Source organism: Gossypium hirsutum, chromosome A11, assembly GCF_007990345.1.
Source record: "Gossypium hirsutum isolate 1008001.06 chromosome A11, Gossypium_hirsutum_v2.1, whole genome shotgun sequence".
NCBI classification, from domain to species: Eukaryota; Viridiplantae; Streptophyta; class Magnoliopsida; order Malvales; family Malvaceae; genus Gossypium; species Gossypium hirsutum.
The window spans coordinates 95980863-96002014 of record NC_053434.1 but is presented as its reverse complement, the minus strand read 5'-3'; the positions used below and the strand labels follow the sequence as shown (position 1 = coordinate 96002014).

Sequence of the window (21152 nt, the reverse complement as noted above, 5' to 3'; positions counted from 1 at the left end):
GGTGTTTATCATTAGCGGAAAGGTAGCGGATGCGTATTGGAGATACAAGCAAGAGGTCATGGAATTTGGGTCAACTCCACCAACGTCTACTTTACAATTTTATCAGCATATGCTCTGTTCGATCAGTAAGGCTTCATTCGGGAAGTAAAAAAGGTTGCCTTCTAACAAAGGTTTTTCAACCTATTTGGTTTGCAGATACCTTCTCTGCTGTGTTTCTGTTGTTTTAAACTTGCCTATTTATGAGGAGCTGTCCGTAAAATGCCCGACTCTATAACATATCAATCCCTCAATTTTGCTCAATTAGCCTGCACAATAGCCATGTACTAGATTTATACTATGCAAGATGTATTTATCAAGTAAAACTTGTGGGAATAAGATAGAAATTACAAGCAAGGTCAAGAGTGGTACTAAACTTTTAATGGAACGAATAAGTTTGATCCTCAAAACATGCAATTTCCTATCCTAATTCTCTTGGTGTACATCCTCCCTTGTACCAAAAAATAGAGTATATAAAACATGAAATATCATTAAAAAAAAAAAGTTCAAACTTCAGAAATAAGATTGCTCAATGGTGCAAATAGAAAAATAGCAACCTTAAAGACTTTCCCAAACTGTTTATGGGTCTAGTCTTTACTGAAAAAAAAAAAGTTCTTTTAACTTAAGTACCTTCCATATTTGATCAAATAAATTACAAATAGGTTTTTTATCTCCTTCCATCTCAGATTTGTTTGCAAGCGGATTACTGAGAGATACATAAACTCAACCAGAAGATTATACTTTGCAGTTTTTTACCACCTATTTTAACTGCAACCAAACTATTTCTAAACAGATGATTGAAGGCCAATGATACCTGCTCAAGAGTAAAGAAGCATATGTTAGTGAGTTCCACATGAATGCAGCATTAGATCTGACAGTCCATATATTCGAGTCATTTTTTCATGTCATATGTTATATTTATTTTTTATATGCCATGTTTGTATCGTGTTCAATATACCTGCTCAAGAGTAAAGAAGCATATGTTAGTGAGTTCCACATGAATGCAGCATTAGATCTGACAGTCCATATATTCGAGTCATTTTTTCATGTCATATGTTATATTTATTTTTTATACGCCATGTTTGTATCGTCTTCAATATTACTAAGACAGTGCAACAACTACACGAAGGAAGAAGCAACTATGCCAAGCTTGTGAATCATTTATATATCACAGCTACATTCAGGGGTGAATCCAAAGATTTTTCTTAAAGGGGGCCGGAATTGAATTATAAATTTTTGAGAGGTCAAAATATAATTTTATCATGTATTAATTTATGATTCATTATTTTCTGAAGGGACATAATAGAATTTTTTCCATTTTTTTTGTTGGGGAGGGGAGGCTGGGGGAAGTGCAATCTGATCAAATATTAATTTATAATTTAAACACTTCTTAAGGGGCCTGCATAGCAATTTTTCCATGCCCTCTCCCCTTTAAAATTCGCCCCTGGCTACATCCAACTAACTTGATTTTGGCAACGCCAAGCCATTAACAAACTGATGCTCTAAGAAAACAACAATAGGAAAACTAATACTTACCACATCCGACTCTTGCACCTGCATTCCCTGTCGTCTTGCTAAGTTCATGCCCACCTACATATTAGTTATCATAATTAGTCAGAACCAAATGGTGAAAACAAAAAGTGATTTCTATGGGCCACTGTATACAAACCATGAGCAGAATACGAATGAAAATGATCAGACAATGGTCACACTAAGAGAGATATTTAATGAATGACAAATAATTATGTCAGACAAGAGTAAGAAAAGCAAAAAATGTTCGAGCAGCCTATTGGAAGGCAACAGAAGCGGCATCCTAATACATTTCAGGACATCATCAGAAGCCATGTCCCCAAACCTTTTTTTAACCAATCAAGCAAAAAGAAGTGGCTTAATCACATCAAGCCATTATTATAAACATCTCGAATTAAAGGAAGATCCGTATTGAATCCAAAGATACTAATATCTCTTCTAGTTTATAAACAATAATTGACTTGGATATACTGTTAAAATGATCAAAGTTTTAGCAACTAGTGTTCCCATTCAGAAGTGCTCAGTGAACTTTTTAGCTCCTTAAATCTCTTTGAGGGGCTCTTAAACATATAACTTGTGTGACTAGTATATAACTGCTTTCAACACTGGACTGCTTACTACCTTGTATCATGGACCATTTACAAAAATGAGGCCGTTTTCAGTACCTATTTTATCCCAAGTGAGACCAATTTGGAAAATTACATATGGAATCATCATATCAATTCTAACAACTTCTTGTCATCATCTTATAACTAAATTGTCTACAAGTTCACAACAAAACATATCCTTCTTTTTACTAATAAACAATGCAGTTTAATGGTACATGCAAACTCTAGTAATTTGAAAAACCAAAAATTTCACCTTTGCCGAGATCATCAGGATCAGCATGCACAACAACTGCCCTCCCTAAAATGGAATGCTGTCCGCTAAGTGGAATCTACAAATGGAAACAAAAAGAAGAACAATTATTATGGCTAAGTGTAATTCATCTTCAAGAAACAAAATTATAGGAGACTAAGTATATTAAAAGAACTTAACAAGTGCCACTACCAGTCCAAAGAACAAAATCAATTCATTGTCACAGGCCACCAGAAAAAACAAACAAAAATGAAAATTTTAATTTCTAAGAAGAGAAAAAAAAACACCACAATTCAGTACCTGCCAATCTTTAATTGAGACCTCAGCAACTCCTGCAATGGAGACATTGCATTATTATTGTAAAAACTATAATTCATTCATAAATAATTGTCTATCATAATCATATAAATAATAGAAACAGCATATACCATCAGGGCCAGCAATGATATTACCCAAATCTCCAGCATGGCGCTCTCCATCACTTGGAGCTCCATGATCCTTCTTTAATGGATTAAAATGAGGCCCTAAAGTATATAAAATAAAAAATAAAATAAAAAACTGTAAGCAACAAAAATCGCCATATGTCATATAGAGGGAAAGAAATAAATGAATAAACCAAAATTTGACCAAACATTTGCATAAATGCTAAAACTGTATACTCTTATCAGAAAAAGTGAGGGGGGGAAACCACTTTAATGATAAATGACATCAACCGAAATTCAACAAATTTGTAAAAAGAAAATTCCATTTTAAACTAAATGATATGAACATAATTTATGCAAATAGCATAAGTTAAAAGATTTAAACTTCATCAAGGAAAACACCCATCTTAGTACTATAAACTACATCGACCTTAGTTAAACACACAACTTGCATAAATGTCAAAAAGTTAAATTTCATATCATTAAAAAGAAAAACAAAGCAATCAAAGGGAATTGGATTGGATAGGGAAAGATGAGAAAAGTGGGAGAGATGCCAGTGGAATTGCAGCCATTGGTGGTATCACCGAGGGCGTGGATATGGAAGCCATGAAGGCCAGGAGAGAGGCCTGTTATCTTTCCTTGGACATGGGTTATCCCTATATTAATAAGAAACATTAAAATCCAATTGTCTCAGAAGATGAAGAGACATAGAGAAAGAAGGAAAGAGGGAGAGAACCATTTGGGATTTGAGTGAAGTGAATAAAGCCTCTAACGTTGGTATCTCCAGTGATGAGAGCCACAGCTTTGAGTGTTGCTTTAGAACCACATTCCATTTCTTTATCTTCTACAATCGCTCCCTCTTCAATCTATTTTCTGTATCTTCTTTTATTTGCTTACTATTCCTTTGTTTAATAACTTAATACTAATTATTTCTCCTGAAAAAACAATAAGCCTTAAACCTAACCCAAGTTGAGAGTTAAATAATTGTAAAAGAAAATAACGAAGATGAAAGTAAAGTGAAAATTTTTTAGGTTAATGAATATTTAAAATTAATAACCGTAAAAAATTATGGAAATTATTATTTATTATAATTTTTTTATAAAATAATTGAAGTAAAAGGTTAATATGATAAAAATAGTAATTTGTATTTTAAAAATAAAATCACTTTCTTTTCTCTAGTTTTCCTCTAAATTGAGTAACTCAAAACTAAAATTTATTCAACTCTCTTTACTTTCTTTAACGTTAATTTTTTTTATGATTAGTTTTGTTACCTAAATTATTCATTAAATTTAAAAATTAGAATTAAATTAAATTAAAAATTTTCAAATATATATACTTACTTTCTCTCCTTTCTTTCTTCTCTTTTAAGTTATTTTTTAATTGTTAGATAACTTTAATTTGTAAATATTTAAAAGAATAGAGAAAGATATTTTTTTAAAAAAATAATACATGAATTTTGAATCAGATGATAAAGGATTTGAAATTGAGGTGATAAAAATGAAAAAAAAAAACTCACCAGAATCTGGGTTTGTCGCTTTAAATTTGGCTAAATTTTTTGACAAGTTTTTTTTTTTTAATTTACCTATCATCAAAATAAGTTCTTGTATGAACAACAAAACAAACGAACATATTTTTACTTTTTTTTAAGAAAAAAATTTAATGAAATAATATTTAATTTTTGTGGATTTTTTAATTATAAAGTTCTTAAGAATTTTTTTAACTGTTACCTTTTTTTGTTTTTAGTAATTTGGATAATGAAATATGGTTCAAGTATAACTTATAAGAAGAAAAAAATTTTAAGTATCAACTTGAAAAAAATAATAATTTAAATACGAATTTGTGATTTAAGACAAACAATAAATTTAATGAATTTATATTTGTCCTTTTGGATTTTCTTAATTTTTATTTCTCGTACTAATAAAATTACAATAATGTAATTATGAATTTTCTGCTTTTATTAAGAAATGTAAATTTAATTTCTATATTTTACTTTGAAAAAAATTACTTCTCTTTTGTAAGTAGTCCATTAAGTAAACCGTTATTCTGAAAAACATAGTTTCACAATATATACATAAAGAATTAGGAAAAATCAATAATTCAATACTTTATATACATTAAATTAGTAAAAAGTAATAATGCAATTTTAACTATTTTTCAACAATTTGATTAATTTCTTAGTTTTTATAAAATATAATGATCAAATTTTGACAAAGTAAAGTGTTAGGCTCATAAATATTAAACGCGAGGTAAATTGGTATTTTAAAAATTCTTTTTAAACTTTTCTAAATGATGAGAAAAGGAAAAGAAAAGTTTGGACAATTTAACAAGGATTTTTCAATTTGCTATATTTGAATTGTTACCTTTTATGGAAAAGGTACAACTTTCACAATCTCTATTTTTTTAAAAGGCTAAGATAAAACATTATCCCTAGTTTTTATGGCTTAATTAGAATCCAGGGGCAAAGCCAAAAAAATTTTTAGGAGGGCCGGATGAAATTTTAATTTTTTCTAGTTTATATTTTTATAATTTATAAAGGATTAAATTGAATTTTTATAATTTTAGGGGGGCCAAAGTGTAATTTTACCTTTACTAATTTAAAATTTTTAAAAAATTGCAAGGGCTTAAAATAAAAATTTCCATTTTAGGGGGGTCGGGGCCCATGCCAGCCCCCCTGGCTACGCCCCTGCTAGAATCCTTTATTTTTCACAAAGCTCTACTAAAACACTTTACAATTCACTTAAGGTTTTATACCTCAAAAACCTTTATTTTACAATCCAAAAGAAATATGTAAATGATCTGTTGTAATTTGATATGTCAAATTAGGCTCCCCATTACACTTAACGAGTTTATTTTCGAGCAATTTAGATGTCTTTGTCGTGTTTTTAGTTAGTTTTAGTTCTTTGCATTAATAAGTGATTAGTGTGCATTTTGTGCTATTTTGAGACCAAAGATGGCCAATTGGCACATGAGCAATCTAACGAGGCTGGTGAGTTATGCAAGGAATCCACAGTGGCTTGAACAGCACGAGAACATTACCTAGAAGGGAGGGTATCGCGGTATCGAAGCATGGAAATTCTGATACCACTGACAGTGTTAAAAACAAGGAAGATTGAGCTACCAAATGTGGTATTGTGATAACCAAAACTCCCAAAGGACCCCCATTTCAATATTGTTGAGGATATCACGATATTGGACCATGGGTATCACGATATCACTGTCGAGGGAAGACAAAAAATGACCATAGGTGTAGTCCTTGTCGAACATGTCCCCTAACAAAAATTAGATGATTAAGGGCAATTTGGTCACTATTTTTTGGGTCTATAATTTGCTAAAAAATGCCAAAAATTAACTGAACAAATATACACTAGACACTTAATTCTTTTTCATTTTTTTTCAATTTTTTCTCTTCATTTTTAGGGTTTATTCTTTTTCATTATAGCTTTAGGGATTAGGTTTATTTTTGTCTTATTTTTCTCAGTTTCCATAGTTGTTAGTTAACACTGTAGCTAGATTTATTTACTTGTTTAGTACCTCAAACTTCTAGTATTTTTTAGTTTAATCCTATTTTCAATGCAGCTCAGTTTCCTTTTAGTTTCATCATTAAAAATCTTATTTTAAAGTGTTCTTTCACATTTCCTTTGTTGCCATTATTATTATTTTCAAGCTTCTTAGAGAAAAGCCCAAGCTTTACTCTTTTTTCTTGTGTTTTCCATTTATGCATCTTGAGTGTGATTATCTTGTTTTTGTTTGCTTAAGCATGATAATGGGTAATTAAATCTGAAGTGAGAGGTTGATGGAAATGTTAGCTAGTTAAATTTTTAGATCAGGGACTAAATTTAAAAAATTAGACTAAATCGAATAAACTTCAAAACTTAGGATTAACGCCCCTAAAGAAAAATTAAGATAAGTGAGACTGCGGGGAGATCTTATCTGGCACCAATTTGATAGTCCCAGGTTAGTTGGGTGAGGTCGAGAGATAAACCAAACTAATTCATCTAACGTGGTAAATTTGAGCCATTTTAGGAGTTTAAGTAATTTAGTTCCCTAAATCGAGGGTTAACAAGCAAAATAGAAGTCAACCGACCACTACTTGTTATTAATCGATTAAGTTCATAGTTTTGCTTGATTTACAATTTAGTTCTTTTCCATTTCTAGGGAATTAATTAGTATAATTTACCTATTGTATGGCTTGCCGTACTATAATTTCTTTGTGAGTAGTTAGCTAGACTCCTTTAATTACATGTCTGTAGTTTAGAATTCACTTAATCGCGAAACCTTGTGGGTTCGATCCTTGGAATATTCCGGTGTTCCATTGAACATTAGAAATATTACAACTGACCTGTCACACTAGCCGACAATCGAGGCAATCAGTAAATAATGAAAGCCTCTAAAAGGTGTGTATTTACAAGTGTTAAGCTCTCTCGAAGAATGGATGTGAGAATAACAATAAGATTTAACAATAAGAACCTAAGAGATGTGTACAAGAGAAATTGAATAAACAAATATTTGATGCTTTTCTCTTCATTTCTATGCTTGGATGTTCTTCTTATGTATCTTCAAGTGTTCTTAACTTGAATATATACCCTCTAATTGATGTTTGGACGTTTAGAGTTGTTAAAGGGAGCTTCTAGCCATTGGAAGAATTAATCTCAAGCATTTAAAGTAGTCTGCAGGGTCAAGTATCAATACTTGAGGGATAGGTATCGAGACTTGGCTGAACAACAGTCGTTAGAAGTCTTAAAGTCTCAAGAGTGGACAAACAAGTCTCCTGACTTAAGGGTAACTCTCAATACTTAGACTAGTAAGTCTCGAGATTGCACTACTCTCATTTATCTTTTGCGTACTGTTTTCATAAGTCTCGATACTAGCCACCTAAGTCTTGAGCCTTAACTTCTAGGTATCGAGACTTAGGTGGTAAGCCGCAATACTATACCCTTTTCGAAACCTCTATTTAAAACTATTTGAGGTGGTATCAAGACTTGTATAGATATGTCTCAATACTTAGAAAATGTATTTTAAGGCTTGGAAACTATTTTAAAGGGTCTTAGGGTTACTCAAAAATATTTGTGATTTGTCTAAGTCATTTGAGAACATTATTTTGAGTTTGAGACACTTGAAAATAAATTAAACATATTTGATAGAAGAATTTTGAAATTTATTTGTTATATCAAAACATTTGAAAATCAAAGCTAACAATCTCCCCATTTTTTTATATAAAAGAACTTTTTAGAAAAATTTACTTTGTAAAAATTCCACTAAATCAAATGTTATTTTCAAGTTATACTCCTCTTTTTGAAACACGCTATGAAGACTAATTTGCTTGAATTTCATAAGAATAGAAATTTCGTGAAGCTTTGAAACTCAATATCAATTTTCAATATTTATTAGCAATGTTCCAAATTTAAATTTGAATTTTTTTTATAATTTCATTTCTTGGGGCTCCCCAAGGCAACACACTCAATCGAATAAATCCCCAATCTAAAGGTTTTTGTAACTAAACTTTCAATTCAATCGGAGCCATTCTGTATGGTGCAATAGAGATCGACGCAGTACCCGGTTCTACTTTAATAGCAAATTCAACTTCTCTCTCAAGAAGAAAGCAATATGTCACATTTCATTGTGGCAAACTAAAGCCTTTCCTGCACTTAACGAACTTGTTTTCTAATGTTTTTATATGTTTTTATTTTGGTTTTGGTTTTTATTACTTTATATTTAATTTATGCAAAATAAGCATTTTTTTACGCAATATTGAGCAATGTCATGGCCTAATGGGCCTAGGGTGATTTAACAGCTTCAATTAGTGTATAGGACACAGTTTTCAGGCTTAGAAGATGAAGGACGACTGCAGCGTCTCAACGCTGAGGAGTGGTGTCGCAATACCAGACTTCAAAACCATAATATTCACATTCAAAAGGCAGTGTTGTGAATCAACCCTATTTAGGTCGGATCATAAACTCTATAAATAGACATGTTAAGTAGACCTGCTCATGGGTCGGGCTACCCGGCCTGGCCCGAAGGCCCGCCCGAAATGTGGGAGGGTTTGGGCAAAAATATAGGCCCGAAAAATAGGCTTGGACAAAAAAATGAGGCCCGTTTAAAAAAAGGGCCGAGCCTTGGGTAAGGGATTTTGGCCCGGGCCCAGCCAAGCCCGGCCTGGCTCGAATTCACTAAATGAAAAAAAATTCTGCTTTTTTTTTGTTTTTGAATGTTATTTTGTTGTTGTTTTCTCTCTATTTTGCTACCATATTACTATTAGTTGCTCCTATTTTGTTGTTACTATTTGGATATTGTATAAAACTTATTTTATTATTAATTTTGTTATTATTTTAAAGGCATTTGTTAATTTTATTATTATTTTAGAGGTATTTGCATGTTAAGTTGCATCTATCTTAGTGTTATTTAAGTTTACATATTTTTTAAAATTTATTTTCAATTTGTTGGAAAATATTTATTTTGATTTTTTTAGTATTTTTGATGTATTATATATATTTAAAAATTATATAAATTAATATAAAAATAAATACGGGAGGATCGGACCGGGCTTGGGTTTTAGTATTTTTATTTGGGTCGGGCTTGGGCAAAATTTTAAGCCCATTTTTTGGGCCTGGCCCGGCCCAAGCCCAATGAATGGGCCTAAATTTTTAGTTGAGCCAGGCCCGAACCCGACCCGGCCCTGCCCATGATCACCTCTAATGTTAAGCCTCGTTTTGGGAGGTTGTTAAGTTTTTGTTTATGCTTGGCCAAGTGAGCCACTTAGTTAGTTTTAGGGTTTTTATTTTCAGTTTTTAGTTTATTTCAATTTAGTCCTAAAACAGCTTTTATTCTTATCTATCTTGGATTCAATTTCGATCCAAGCTTTCAATTAAATAGGTTTTATTTATTTGTTTTCAATTTCCAATTGCAATCGGGATTATCTTCGCAACTGTTAAAGGAAATTTAGCTTTCACACATAAATCGACATCGAAACAAATTTATTTATTTTATTCCTTTTTCTTATTTATTTTACAATTTTGCATGTTGAATGTGAATTTAGAGATTATTGCATCTAGATCCATAAGTGAGTAGTTTATTTAAGGAGATTAATAAACGGATGTGTGGCTAGTTAACGGATGAATTAGGGTTTGAATCTGAGTTAGTTGGTTTAAATTATGTGTGATTAAACCTTAGAAGTGATGGCCCTAGGAAGTAATTTAGGATAAACAAGAATGAAAGATAAGTTTACCGAGTAAATCATAATTTATCCTAGTCAATTAAATGAGGTCTAGAGATAAATATGTATTGGTGTATTAGTTAATTAGTTAGAAGTCGAGAGGTAACAACTGGTTAATCAATAGCTAACTCGATAAAACCGGAGTTCTAAAGTTTATTAGGAACAGTAAAGTGAGTTAATCTTTTGTCTGCTTAACTTGATTTAATTTTGATTGTTATTTGGTTGTTGTTAATTTAAAAACTAATACATTAAAAAAAAGTTATCTTAGGGACTAAAATGAAATAATGAAAAATTATTTAAAACAATCAAATTACAAAATTATCATAGATTAACAAAATTAAACATCTAAGACCTTGGTATGTAAATTTTCAAAGCATTTCATAGACATTTGGGACTCCAATACATCACCAAATTCTAAGGACTAAATTGCAAAGCTGTGAAATCATGTCATGGACAAGCCAAGCGCCACGTTGAGATGACATGATGTAACACGTCGGGACAAGATCTAGAAGAGGTTCCTCATCAAGACGACTCGACAAAGGAAGTCACAACGTCGATCCCACATTGAAACGTCATTCGAATGACATCGAGATGTCGATTGCACTTCCAGCCCGTAACTTTCATTTTTCAAGTTTAAGCCCTACCACACATACCATTTCGTGCATTTAAGGCTATTTCTCACTTCAAACATGTCATATTACCTTCAAAAAACAATTAGAACATGCTCACATACATCATAACATATCATAGTGAAATTTGACATACTATGTAATCATCATGCTAGCAACCATTCTTCTATTCCAAGAAATTATTACTCAACATAACAAATCAGAATCTCAAGGTTATCTAAGGGTCATAAATGTCCATTTTGAACCATTTGGTCTGTAACACCCTTAACCCGTCTCCATCGTCGGATTAAAGTTACGGAGCATTACAGTACAAATCGAAACATTTAACTTTAAATAAAAGTAATTATGCAAATTAATTGAAAACATTCAATAATTCATATAATCCAATGTAAAAATGTTCTTACAAACCTTAACTCGAGCTTATGGGGTCCTAAAAATAAGTTGGGAACATCTAAGGACTAATTTGAAACAAGCCAAAAAATTTAGGACAAATTTGAAAAATTAGGAAACAGGGGTCACATAGCCTTGTGGCCAGACCATATAACATAACCCAGGCCGTGTGGATATTCAAAGTATGGGAAACACAGTCATGTCCTAGCCCGTGTGAGTATTCGAAATAGGGTTATACAACCGTGTCGCAAGTCGTGTGCCAGACCGTGTGTATATTCGAAATATGGACACATGAACATGTCGTAGGCCGTGTGTCAGACCGTATGAAACATGCACCTAAAATAATAATGACACACAGTCGTGTGGGGTGGCCATGTGTGGCATACGCCATTTGATAGCTCGTGTCCCAGGCTGCGTGCTTCATAAGTTACCCCTAAAACAAGCCAAATCAAACGCCTATTCTTGCACACCAAGACACACCATTCCCACATGCATTTATATGACAAAAACACCTTCAAACACACTCCAAAACATACCATAACATTCATCCTATAACCAGCCAATATGACATTAAAAGGCACCACAATTCATACATTAAAATCAATCCAACTAATATATCAAGTTCATTCATTAAGCAAAAGTCAAACATACCAAAACCATTTCACACATATATATCATTCAACCAATATTTACCTATCACTATATGGGCATGCATAAGTATTCAACAACACACCTATTTACACCATTATTTAACAAACCATCAATTAAAAACATTAAGGCATACATAAGCTTAACACCACTCAAACATACCAAATTGCCAAGTTAACATTCAAGCCCTATTACATGCCATTTATAACTATTTGCCAAAATAACCAAAAACTACCAAAATGATCGATGGATAGTGTGATAATGCTTCGACGAGATTCCAACAGATCGAGCTTTCCGATGATCTACAAATTAAGGAAAAACAACTATATAAGCAACTAGTGCTTAGTAAGCTCGTATAAATCTTAAATGTAAACTTACCAAATAGGCTCAATTTATAAAGTTTATGCATAATTCCTTTATCATGCTCATATGTTTAATTGATTCCTATTTTCAATCACTAATCTCACAAGTTAGTGAACTTGTACATAAAACATTCAATTCATCCATATCAAGAGACATATATTTGGAGCATAACCACTTATATAACATTCAACACATTTCCAATGTATCATTCATACATCTCAAAACATTTGCACAAGTATTTTCATTTTATCCATTTAACATATGACTTACCACGAAATCACATTCACTTAATTTAAACCTTTAATGTCCATTGAACCAAATGAAATAACGTCGGATACACGGGAACCATGCTCACACAAAGTGCCTCTGTACATGTAACTATGACCATATATATAATGCTCACACGAGCTGTGGGTTAAGATGTTAACTACACGATGCTGCTCACACAAGCTGTGGAGAATCCGCAACAAATGCAGGACCTCAACCATCGGTAGGACATCAAAGACCAACACCCAAAACTGTTAATCCCTAATGACATGTCATTTATATTCTAATCCCTAATGGCATGTCATTTATATTCTAAGTATTCACGAGGTTCAAACAGGACACTTATTCATCCATAACCTTTCATTTCGGTCATTAAACCATTACAATATACTTTCATGAAATGCACATTTCCAACTATAACTTATAATTTGGTTAACTTCACTAATTGATCCATAATACCAAATTATCACACCATTATCAATTTAATCTAAACATAGCATAAATATTTATTGGCATTCATCCAAAACAACAAATAACAAATTTAATCCTTATACGAACTTACCTCGACTAACGCGTTGCAAAAATAAAGTCAATGATTAACCCGAGATATTAGCTTTTCCTCAATTCAAGTCCGGTTGATTTGTTTCTTGATCTAAATAGTAATTTAGCTCAATAAAATAATTTAAATAGCTTAAGATAACAAATTCAAACCTATAACCCATTTTAAAGTAAATTTACAAAATTATCCCTAATATTTTAACTTTTATGCAATTTAGTCTCTAAACTCGAAACTCACAATTTAACCATTTTTAAGTAAAAATCATGCTAGTCGATTTTTAATAGGTTCACAAGCAGCCCAAATTTTCCACCATTTCACATTATTATTATTGAATTTTACTATATCCTCAATTAGGTCCTTAAACACAAAATTATCAAAAATCGTTTAACAAAATACTTATATTTAACTACCAACTTTAATAATCTATTAACCAAATTCAAAAACACTTCAACTCATTCTTGGAAAGTCCCTAAACTTTTAACAATTTTACAAATTGACCCTGTGGCTAGCTAGATTAAGCTAATACAAACTCAAACGCATAAAAATAATTAAAAACAAACAAGAATTTCATACCATACATCCAAAACAAAGTTTGGCCGAAACCTTTGTTTCCCAACTATGGTGATTCGGGTTTTACAAAGCAAAATGGGGAAGATGATAGTGGTTTTACCTTTTGTTTTGTTTAACATTTTATTTAAATATTAAATTACAAAATTAACCTTTTAAATTTAATCATATTTCTTATAACTAGACTCCAAAATCGTCCATTTTACTTTAGCTAGGTGAATTTAGCAATTAAGGCCTTTAAATCACCTTTTCATAGCTATTTGATCCAATAAACTGATAGAAGTTAACTTTTGTAGCTTTTACAATTTAGTCCTTTTTACACAATTAACTATCTAAACGATAAAATTTCTTAACTAAATTTTAATACGAATCTAATAAATATTTGTAAACATTAAATAAGTATTTAAACGCTGACTCACTTGTCAGAATTGTGGTTCCAAAACCACTATTTCTGACAACACTAAAAATAGGTTGTTACATGGTCATTTTAAACATGCTCAAATTTCAAGAATACCAATTTAATCCCACTAACACTTTTTAACAATTTTACTCAATCTCATTCTCAAACATGAAAATATCCACAATCAAAGTCCAAAAACATTATCAACAATCTATGAGTCTAGTCCCAAAATAACAACCCACATTACATTTATTCGAAGTGTTTAAAACCAAAAAAGCATACTCAATCACAATGCCTTGCACAGATCATTTCCTTGCCTATTTCACACTCCTCGAGTACACTATTTTTCTGCAGAATTTAAATAAAGAGTGTGAGCTTAAACAAGCTTAATGAATGTTCATAAGTACCTCCGAGCATACATAATAACATAAGTTAAGTGAAAGAATACTAGAAGTAGGTACACAAACACTTTTTCATCATGCCAAATCATCATTTTAATGTTTCATTTGTTCACATAGAATAGATATATATTCTTTCACAAAACACTTGAGTCACAAATTGAGCATTTCCATTTTGATATATTGGCTCCTTGAGACTATGAAACATAAGTGAACCCAATCACATTTATTGGATAAATAGATCTCCAACACATCGATGGCTCAAAGGGTTTAACATGTCCCATTAAGTGTAGCCTTAGCTCAACATTCTCTTATCTCTTCATCCTGTCCTGGGGCCTCAATCGCCTAATTACAAAACACAAAGGAGAGTATTCATAATCCTATGGCTTGCCAACTATATCCAATAATTTTAAGAGATCAGTAGGCCAACATATCCACACTAACACATGATTATTTTCTTTTTTTATTGAAAAATTCCTTTGTTCTTGATCATCATATACACAACACTATCACTTTCACATAGCACGCTAATTGTACTCACTTTGATGCATTTACAAGTGCTTACACGTTGCTCAATCAGCCACAATCTCATTAGTTCACATATGAGTGCATTAAAACTAGTAAATCACGTAACACGTGCTAACATAAATCATGTATCACATGTTGATTTGCTACATCAATTTCCAGACCTCACAACACATAACCACCATTTTGTAAAATGAGGAAAAAAGAATAAGAAGTCTTACTCTCGGAACCTAGGATAGGTGTTTAGGCTAACCTAAGCTCCTGATTAACACAATGAATTGTGCATGCCAGCAGCAACTTTAGAACACATACTGATCTTGCTTTTGCTTGCTAGCCGAAAGCTTAAACAAGCTTCACTATGCCTTTCGCCTTACTCGTGGAGGGCTTCGATGGTTCTGAAACTTCACAAACATAATACACATAATACGTACAAATCATTAACAATTGAAAACATGTCATAAATCAAACAAAACGCAGATTCAATCTAGCTCTTCTTAAATCGAAAATTTCGACAAGTTTAGTTGAATCTTAAATTTCTTAATCTGAATCTATTTCCATTACTTGGAACTGATCATAAACATCTAATTAATCAATTTATAATAGATCTAAACCACTTATAAACCCTAAAATCTCAAAATTAATTTTTTTCGAAAAATCACCCATGAGCACCTTAAAGAAAAATCATCAAATCTTTAAAATCTGTAACACCCTGAACCCGACCCGAATCGCCGGATCTAGATCATAAGTGTTATCATACAGAATAATTAGTCAAACTCATGAAACTGCATTAGATAACCTCTTATTTAAAACATAGTCTTTTTAATTACATTTAAAGACTAAATCTTAAGAAACAAATATGGTACTCAAACATAAAATATTAAAAAATTAAAATATATCTTTCTTAAAACAACCATCTGATAGTTATAGACTAATTAAAGTAAACTCCTACAATACACCGCCGCAACAACACTATATGCATAATTACTCGATATACCTCTTCTTTGGCGTAGTCTTGGCATCGTCCATTAAGGCACATTCTCTTAACATTGAAACCTGAAACATAAATAAGTTCAAGAGAACTTAGTGAGATTTGACATAAAATTACCCTGGTGGATACTTTGTATTTTCATAGGAACTCCTGTACACCAACCATTCCTCTAAACCATTTATTTCAGGTGGATACTGCTACAGTTCTAGCATACCCTTACCCGCCAACTATCATACCCATATCTGATGCAGGTCTCAAGGCACAATTTCAGACCCATGGATGTGATGGATTCACACTACTTCAAGACTCAACAACAATGTCAAAGGCTGAGGAAATCAAATCAGGATTTGATCAAAGACAAGATTCGAAGATGAATCTTTTTGAGGAAAGGGAGAATGATACATGCACAGATGGGGTGAAATTTATTAGATTCCAATCATCAAAATTGCGCGCAGACTTCACTAAAATGGTCATAACTTGAACTCCCAAACTCAAAATTGAGTGATTCAAAATGCGTTCCGAAGCTAAGAGATAGATCTTCAAACGCCATGAGACATCTCAACCTAGAAATGCCAGGATCCTATCCAAAAAGTCTTCGGAAGTCTGCTGATTTCCCAAGCCTGAAAATTGGAAATTTTGATGATTAGAATCTAATAAATTTCACCCCATCTGTGCATGTATCAATATCTTTCTTATCTACCTAACTGAATATCCTTCCAGACATTTCACAAATATCTTTGTCACGTATGTGCTTCTTTATAGAACATGCCCATAGAGCCCACCTCAAACTAACTATACCTTAAAAAGTACACTTCATAGACATTCATCACAGGTAGATAAATATACATTTAGTGAATAATTTTGTAGAACTAGATACCATTAAACTCACACTCAAACCATATATTGGTTTAATACTACACAGACCCATATTGATAATGTACTACATGGATCATTTAGATGACTTCCATGCCATTTTACTCTAGAACCCTAGACTCTCAAATAATTAATAATCAGATTTCATATGGTTTTAGATGAAGTCATTATACAACCTAGACAAAATAGGTTCCAGACAACTCTAATTCAACCATTTCATAACATAATCAAACCCATAATTGTTCATTTTTTAAGTCACACATTGCTACGAATATATTCATGTCCAACATTATTAGATCAGCATGACGGATACCTTTATTAACAAACAAATGCACAATTCTTTTCAAAACTTATTCATTTATTTTACAGATCTTACTCTACCCTTAACCTTGAGCATATCAATACCTTATCATTGTCATACATTATTTCAGAATCAACAGAATTTATCCATAATTTACCACAAAAACATATATACATAATTTACCATACATACATGACAGATCATGCCACAAAGGCCAAACAGAATACTCCATAAAGGCATTATACAGAACCTCGTGTTTACTATCCCGACAGACTTTACAAAGGATGTCATGATTTTTTCCTTCATAGACTTATACAAAATTTCATGTATCATGATCTACAATTTCAATTTACACATTATCGAATGCTTCACCATGAACATAATATACAGATATATCATATCATACCATGAGAATTAACCACATGGTCTTAAACACATTCATGTATCATGTTCTGCCATTCTAGTTCTCTCTTATTGGAGGCTACACCATGAATGGTTCCAAATCATACCAAGCCATGAATCATAACCACGTGGTTTTTCATTTCTTTTTATATTTTGACTTGCCAATCTAGTTAGCAAAATTGTTGTCATACCAGAGACATTGTAAACTCTAAATTATATAGGTTTTTCTAGTAGTTTTTACCACCTTTTTACTTAAAAATAATACTAATCCCGAGTATTTGCTAATTAATTAAGTGAATTTTTCTTATATTCTGACAATGGACATGAATTTATAGAATATGAAAATTTTTTCTTTATTATGTTAATTTTTTACATAAATTAAATTATTTCATGTTATTTATTAATCTGTTACATTTAATTATGCAGTGGGACCATGAAGTTGATTTAATAAAGAGCTTATTATAATTTTTGCAAGGACAAGAGAAATTTTACCCTACTAGGATGACAAAACCATGCAATTGGGTTATGAAGATGTTGCTTTGACCCAGTGAAAAAATGTGCTACATGGTGGACAAGTCTGACTATTAAATGATCATAAAACCATCCAAACAATGAGAAGAGAAGCCCAATTCAACAAGGATATTTGGGCAGCCAAAAATTATCTTTTGGGATAATTATTTGGAGGTCCCTACACTTGGAAATCATTAAAAATTAGCACACTATGTTTGTTCAAGAAACCGTCTACCCCTTGCATAATTCAAGCATGATTTTATGCTTGAAGCAAGCAACCAACTCACCTTCTTTTCCATATATTATGGCTGGCCAAAGGTGAGAGAAATCTAAGGGATCTTTGATGCCATATTTAGTACACTCCTCCAACAACCTCAAGTATAAATACCCACTCCCATCTCACATTTCAATCATCCCTCATTCATCCTTCATTTAACATTTCTCTTCCATTCTCTCGTTTCCTCTCTTCATTCCCACGCATAGCATCCCATACTTTCTTTCTTAGTCAGCAAAACCTTGATAAGATCATCTCTTGGTCGACCACCTTAAGGAGCCATTAGCAAAGGAGCAACACGAGGACGGAAGGAAACTTCTTCAACCGAAGTTCGCAAGGCTGCTGATTCGAACAGAGTTTATTCTTCCTTTACTTGTTACTTTGATTTTAATCATGTTTGCAATGTGCTTTCTTATATTTTCATTAACAATGGTAACTTAAATCCATTTAGCTAAGATGAGTACATTAATTCAATGAAGTTTGTTTAAATCATGTTTATAGTGTTTGTGCCTCAGTCATTCATGTTTTTAATTAAACTCAAGTATGTATTTCATTCATACGTGATTGGATGCATTGAATTAGTCGAGCGATCCTAACCAGACGACGGCTAATGGACACAATAGTTGAAAAGTGAATTCTTAATTTAGATCCTAACCCAACTAAATTAAAGGTTCATGATAACTTTAACGAGCACTATTATCTTGTATAGTTTTTAGGTTTATATGATTAAATTGTTTCAAACCTAACACGTCTCTGTTGCTTCCATAAATTCTAAGAAACCCTTAGTTTAATATGATCAGTAAAATGCATGTTTTACTAAATAAGAGATTCCAGAATGACTTAATTTGGTTTCAAACTCATGAAAGATTGAGTTGCCATGGAATATTTTTCGAAAACTGTTAAACATGAGAAAAATGAATTGAGTTGAATGATATAATTATTCTAGCCTATCCATGTTATTGATTATTGAAGTTTGTGTTGTTACTGTTAAATTCATCTCATACATTTTAGTTAATTATCATACTTAGATTAGAATTGCATTAGGGGTCATCTTGCATCTAGATAATTTAATTTAGTTTAATTATCCATCACTCGAAATATTGTGTTCATATCACCAATTTGCAAAACCTTAATTTTGCAATTAATTAATTAACATACACAGTCTCTGTGGAGACAATAACTCTTTTACTTACTTATTACTTGATAACGACTGTGTATACCTGCACAAACCTCAATGTTACAGGCATCACAAAGGGACATTCACATAACATTCACTTACCTAGATAGGTCACACGTTTGACCATTTTACACTATTCGTACATCAGAACTTACCTACATGCTTACCAATCATCACTCTTTGTTACATAATTTTTATACATATCAACATAGCGCATAACTCATCCTTACTATACTCATACTCTTACCATTTGTTGTAAATATCTTCATTCCATATATATATTCACATATATATCTACTTGAACAGTACACATAGTAAAGTCAAAGTTGATACTCACCTTCACTCACCTACAGTAACTTGAAGCTCCTGACCGAATCATCCATCATGAAGCAACAACAACCACTGCTTACAGAACATAGAAACACCATTAAAAACTTATTCATGTACAACTTACCATCATCTCACTCACTTACAACCTCCATGCAAAGCCTTACTCTTTTAGAATTTAACATGCAAAGTTGTAATACTTACCTAGAGATGGAATAACGATTGGTTAAACCAAGAATCTAAGTTTCCATTGCAAGGAAGAAGAAATGAATTCAATTCCAAAAAAGAATCAGAGAGTAACATTTTGAATAAAAAAGAAACTCTTTTCAGAACCCTTATCTCATATATATATTTATATATATAATCCAATCTCCCTTACAAACATTCAACAAGTGTCACTTAAATTCAGAGCTTGTCTATTTTATTGGCCTATAAAGTCCAAAAGAAACATAAATAAAAATCATGCATAATAAATATTAAGATAGTCAATTCAGTTGGTTCCTAACCAAGCACTTCACAACCTAACAAGAAGAGTACTAAGACAAACTGGGCGTATTATACATTTGACGATAAATCATACAGTAATTTGCCTTTTTTTTGTCCAGTCAAAACCTTTACTCTTTGGCTAATCAGAATAATTTAAAATAAAATTTCTACTTAATTACTCGACATATACTATACACCCACAAGTATACACCAAAAGACACAAATGGGCAAATTACAATCTGCTAAACATAGGTTCGCTTACTACTATATGCCTTATCCTTCAACCCGTCTGAATTGGGGTGTGACAAAATCTTTTAACGATTTGTTAAAGTAAAATTAAAACCCTCTTAATCTCATCGAAATATATTAAAACCCATTTAGAAACAAAGGTATAACTTAGAACTTTGAATTTCGCCATTAAAGTGATCAATTTTGACTAAAATCATTAGATCCATAACATTCTGATATCATGGATCAAAACTTGATTTGAAAAGCTTAACAATCTTAGAACTTAACAAGTAAACAAAAAACTCACCTTGGTTGAGAAAGGAAATGGATTGGGGATTGAATTACGTGAAAATTCTTTAGGAACCAAATGAAGAAATTGATGGTTTCCTTTGAAATTGAGAGAGATTTTAGTGTTTGGGAGAAGTGAAAATCAAGTTGAAGAATTTTCTTGAAAGAAAATAAAGTGTTTTGGCGCTTGTAAAAATTTTCAAATGTTGAAAATGGAAGAGGGAAGAGACGTGTGTAAACTGTAGGGTGTAGGGAAAAATAGGTTGATTTAAAAACACTGGTACAATTGCATTTGGGCTACTCCCAAATTTTACCCTTTTACAAATCAAGCCAATTTTCTAGTTAAAAGTCTTTTTTCTCGTTCCTTTTTAAAATTGATTTTGGTTTTGAAAGTTGTTTAAAGGAAAATATTTTTCGGTTTCTTAATTTTGAATTTTCGATCCCAATTTTAGAGCATAATTTTGAAAATTAATTTCAAGGCCTAAATCGACAAAAC

The 21152-nt window shown here is 31.9% G+C and overlaps 1 protein-coding gene across 2 annotated transcripts; it reads right to left on the bottom strand.

Annotated features, from left to right (window-relative positions):
• Nucleotides 1–508: 508 nt before the first annotated feature.
• On the bottom strand, nucleotides 509–3854 carry LOC107891526 (superoxide dismutase [Cu-Zn] 2). 2 transcript variants are annotated; one of them, XM_041081742.1, is made up of 7 exons: nucleotides 3583–3854; nucleotides 3401–3502; nucleotides 2853–2948; nucleotides 2725–2756; nucleotides 2428–2503; nucleotides 1573–1626; nucleotides 509–850 (listed from the first exon to the last, which is right to left on the bottom strand). In XM_041081742.1, the coding sequence occupies exons 1-7, from the start codon at nucleotides 3677–3679 to the stop codon at nucleotides 822–824; spliced, it is 486 nt and encodes a 161-aa protein (XP_040937676.1). In that variant the 5' UTR covers nucleotides 3680–3854; the 3' UTR covers nucleotides 509–821. The 2 variants fall into 2 exon arrangements, with proteins under 2 accessions (XP_040937676.1, XP_040937677.1); XM_041081743.1 differs by having other exon boundaries at nucleotides 2877–2948; nucleotides 3583–3807.
• Nucleotides 3855–21152: the final 17298 nt, after the last annotated feature.

Coding starts and splice junctions, on each gene's coding strand:
- LOC107891526 (XM_041081742.1), bottom strand. CDS start 3,679: ATGGAATGTGGTTCTAAAGCAACACTCAAAGCTGTGGCTCTCATCACT. Junction 3,503..3,582: donor CTTCACTCAAATCCCAAATG/GTTCTCTCCCTC, acceptor TTATTAATATAG/GGATAACCCATGTCCAAGGA. Junction 851..1,572: donor AGGTGCAAGAGTCGGATGTG/GTAAGTATTAGT, acceptor ACTCTTGAGCAG/GTATCATTGGCCTTCAATCA.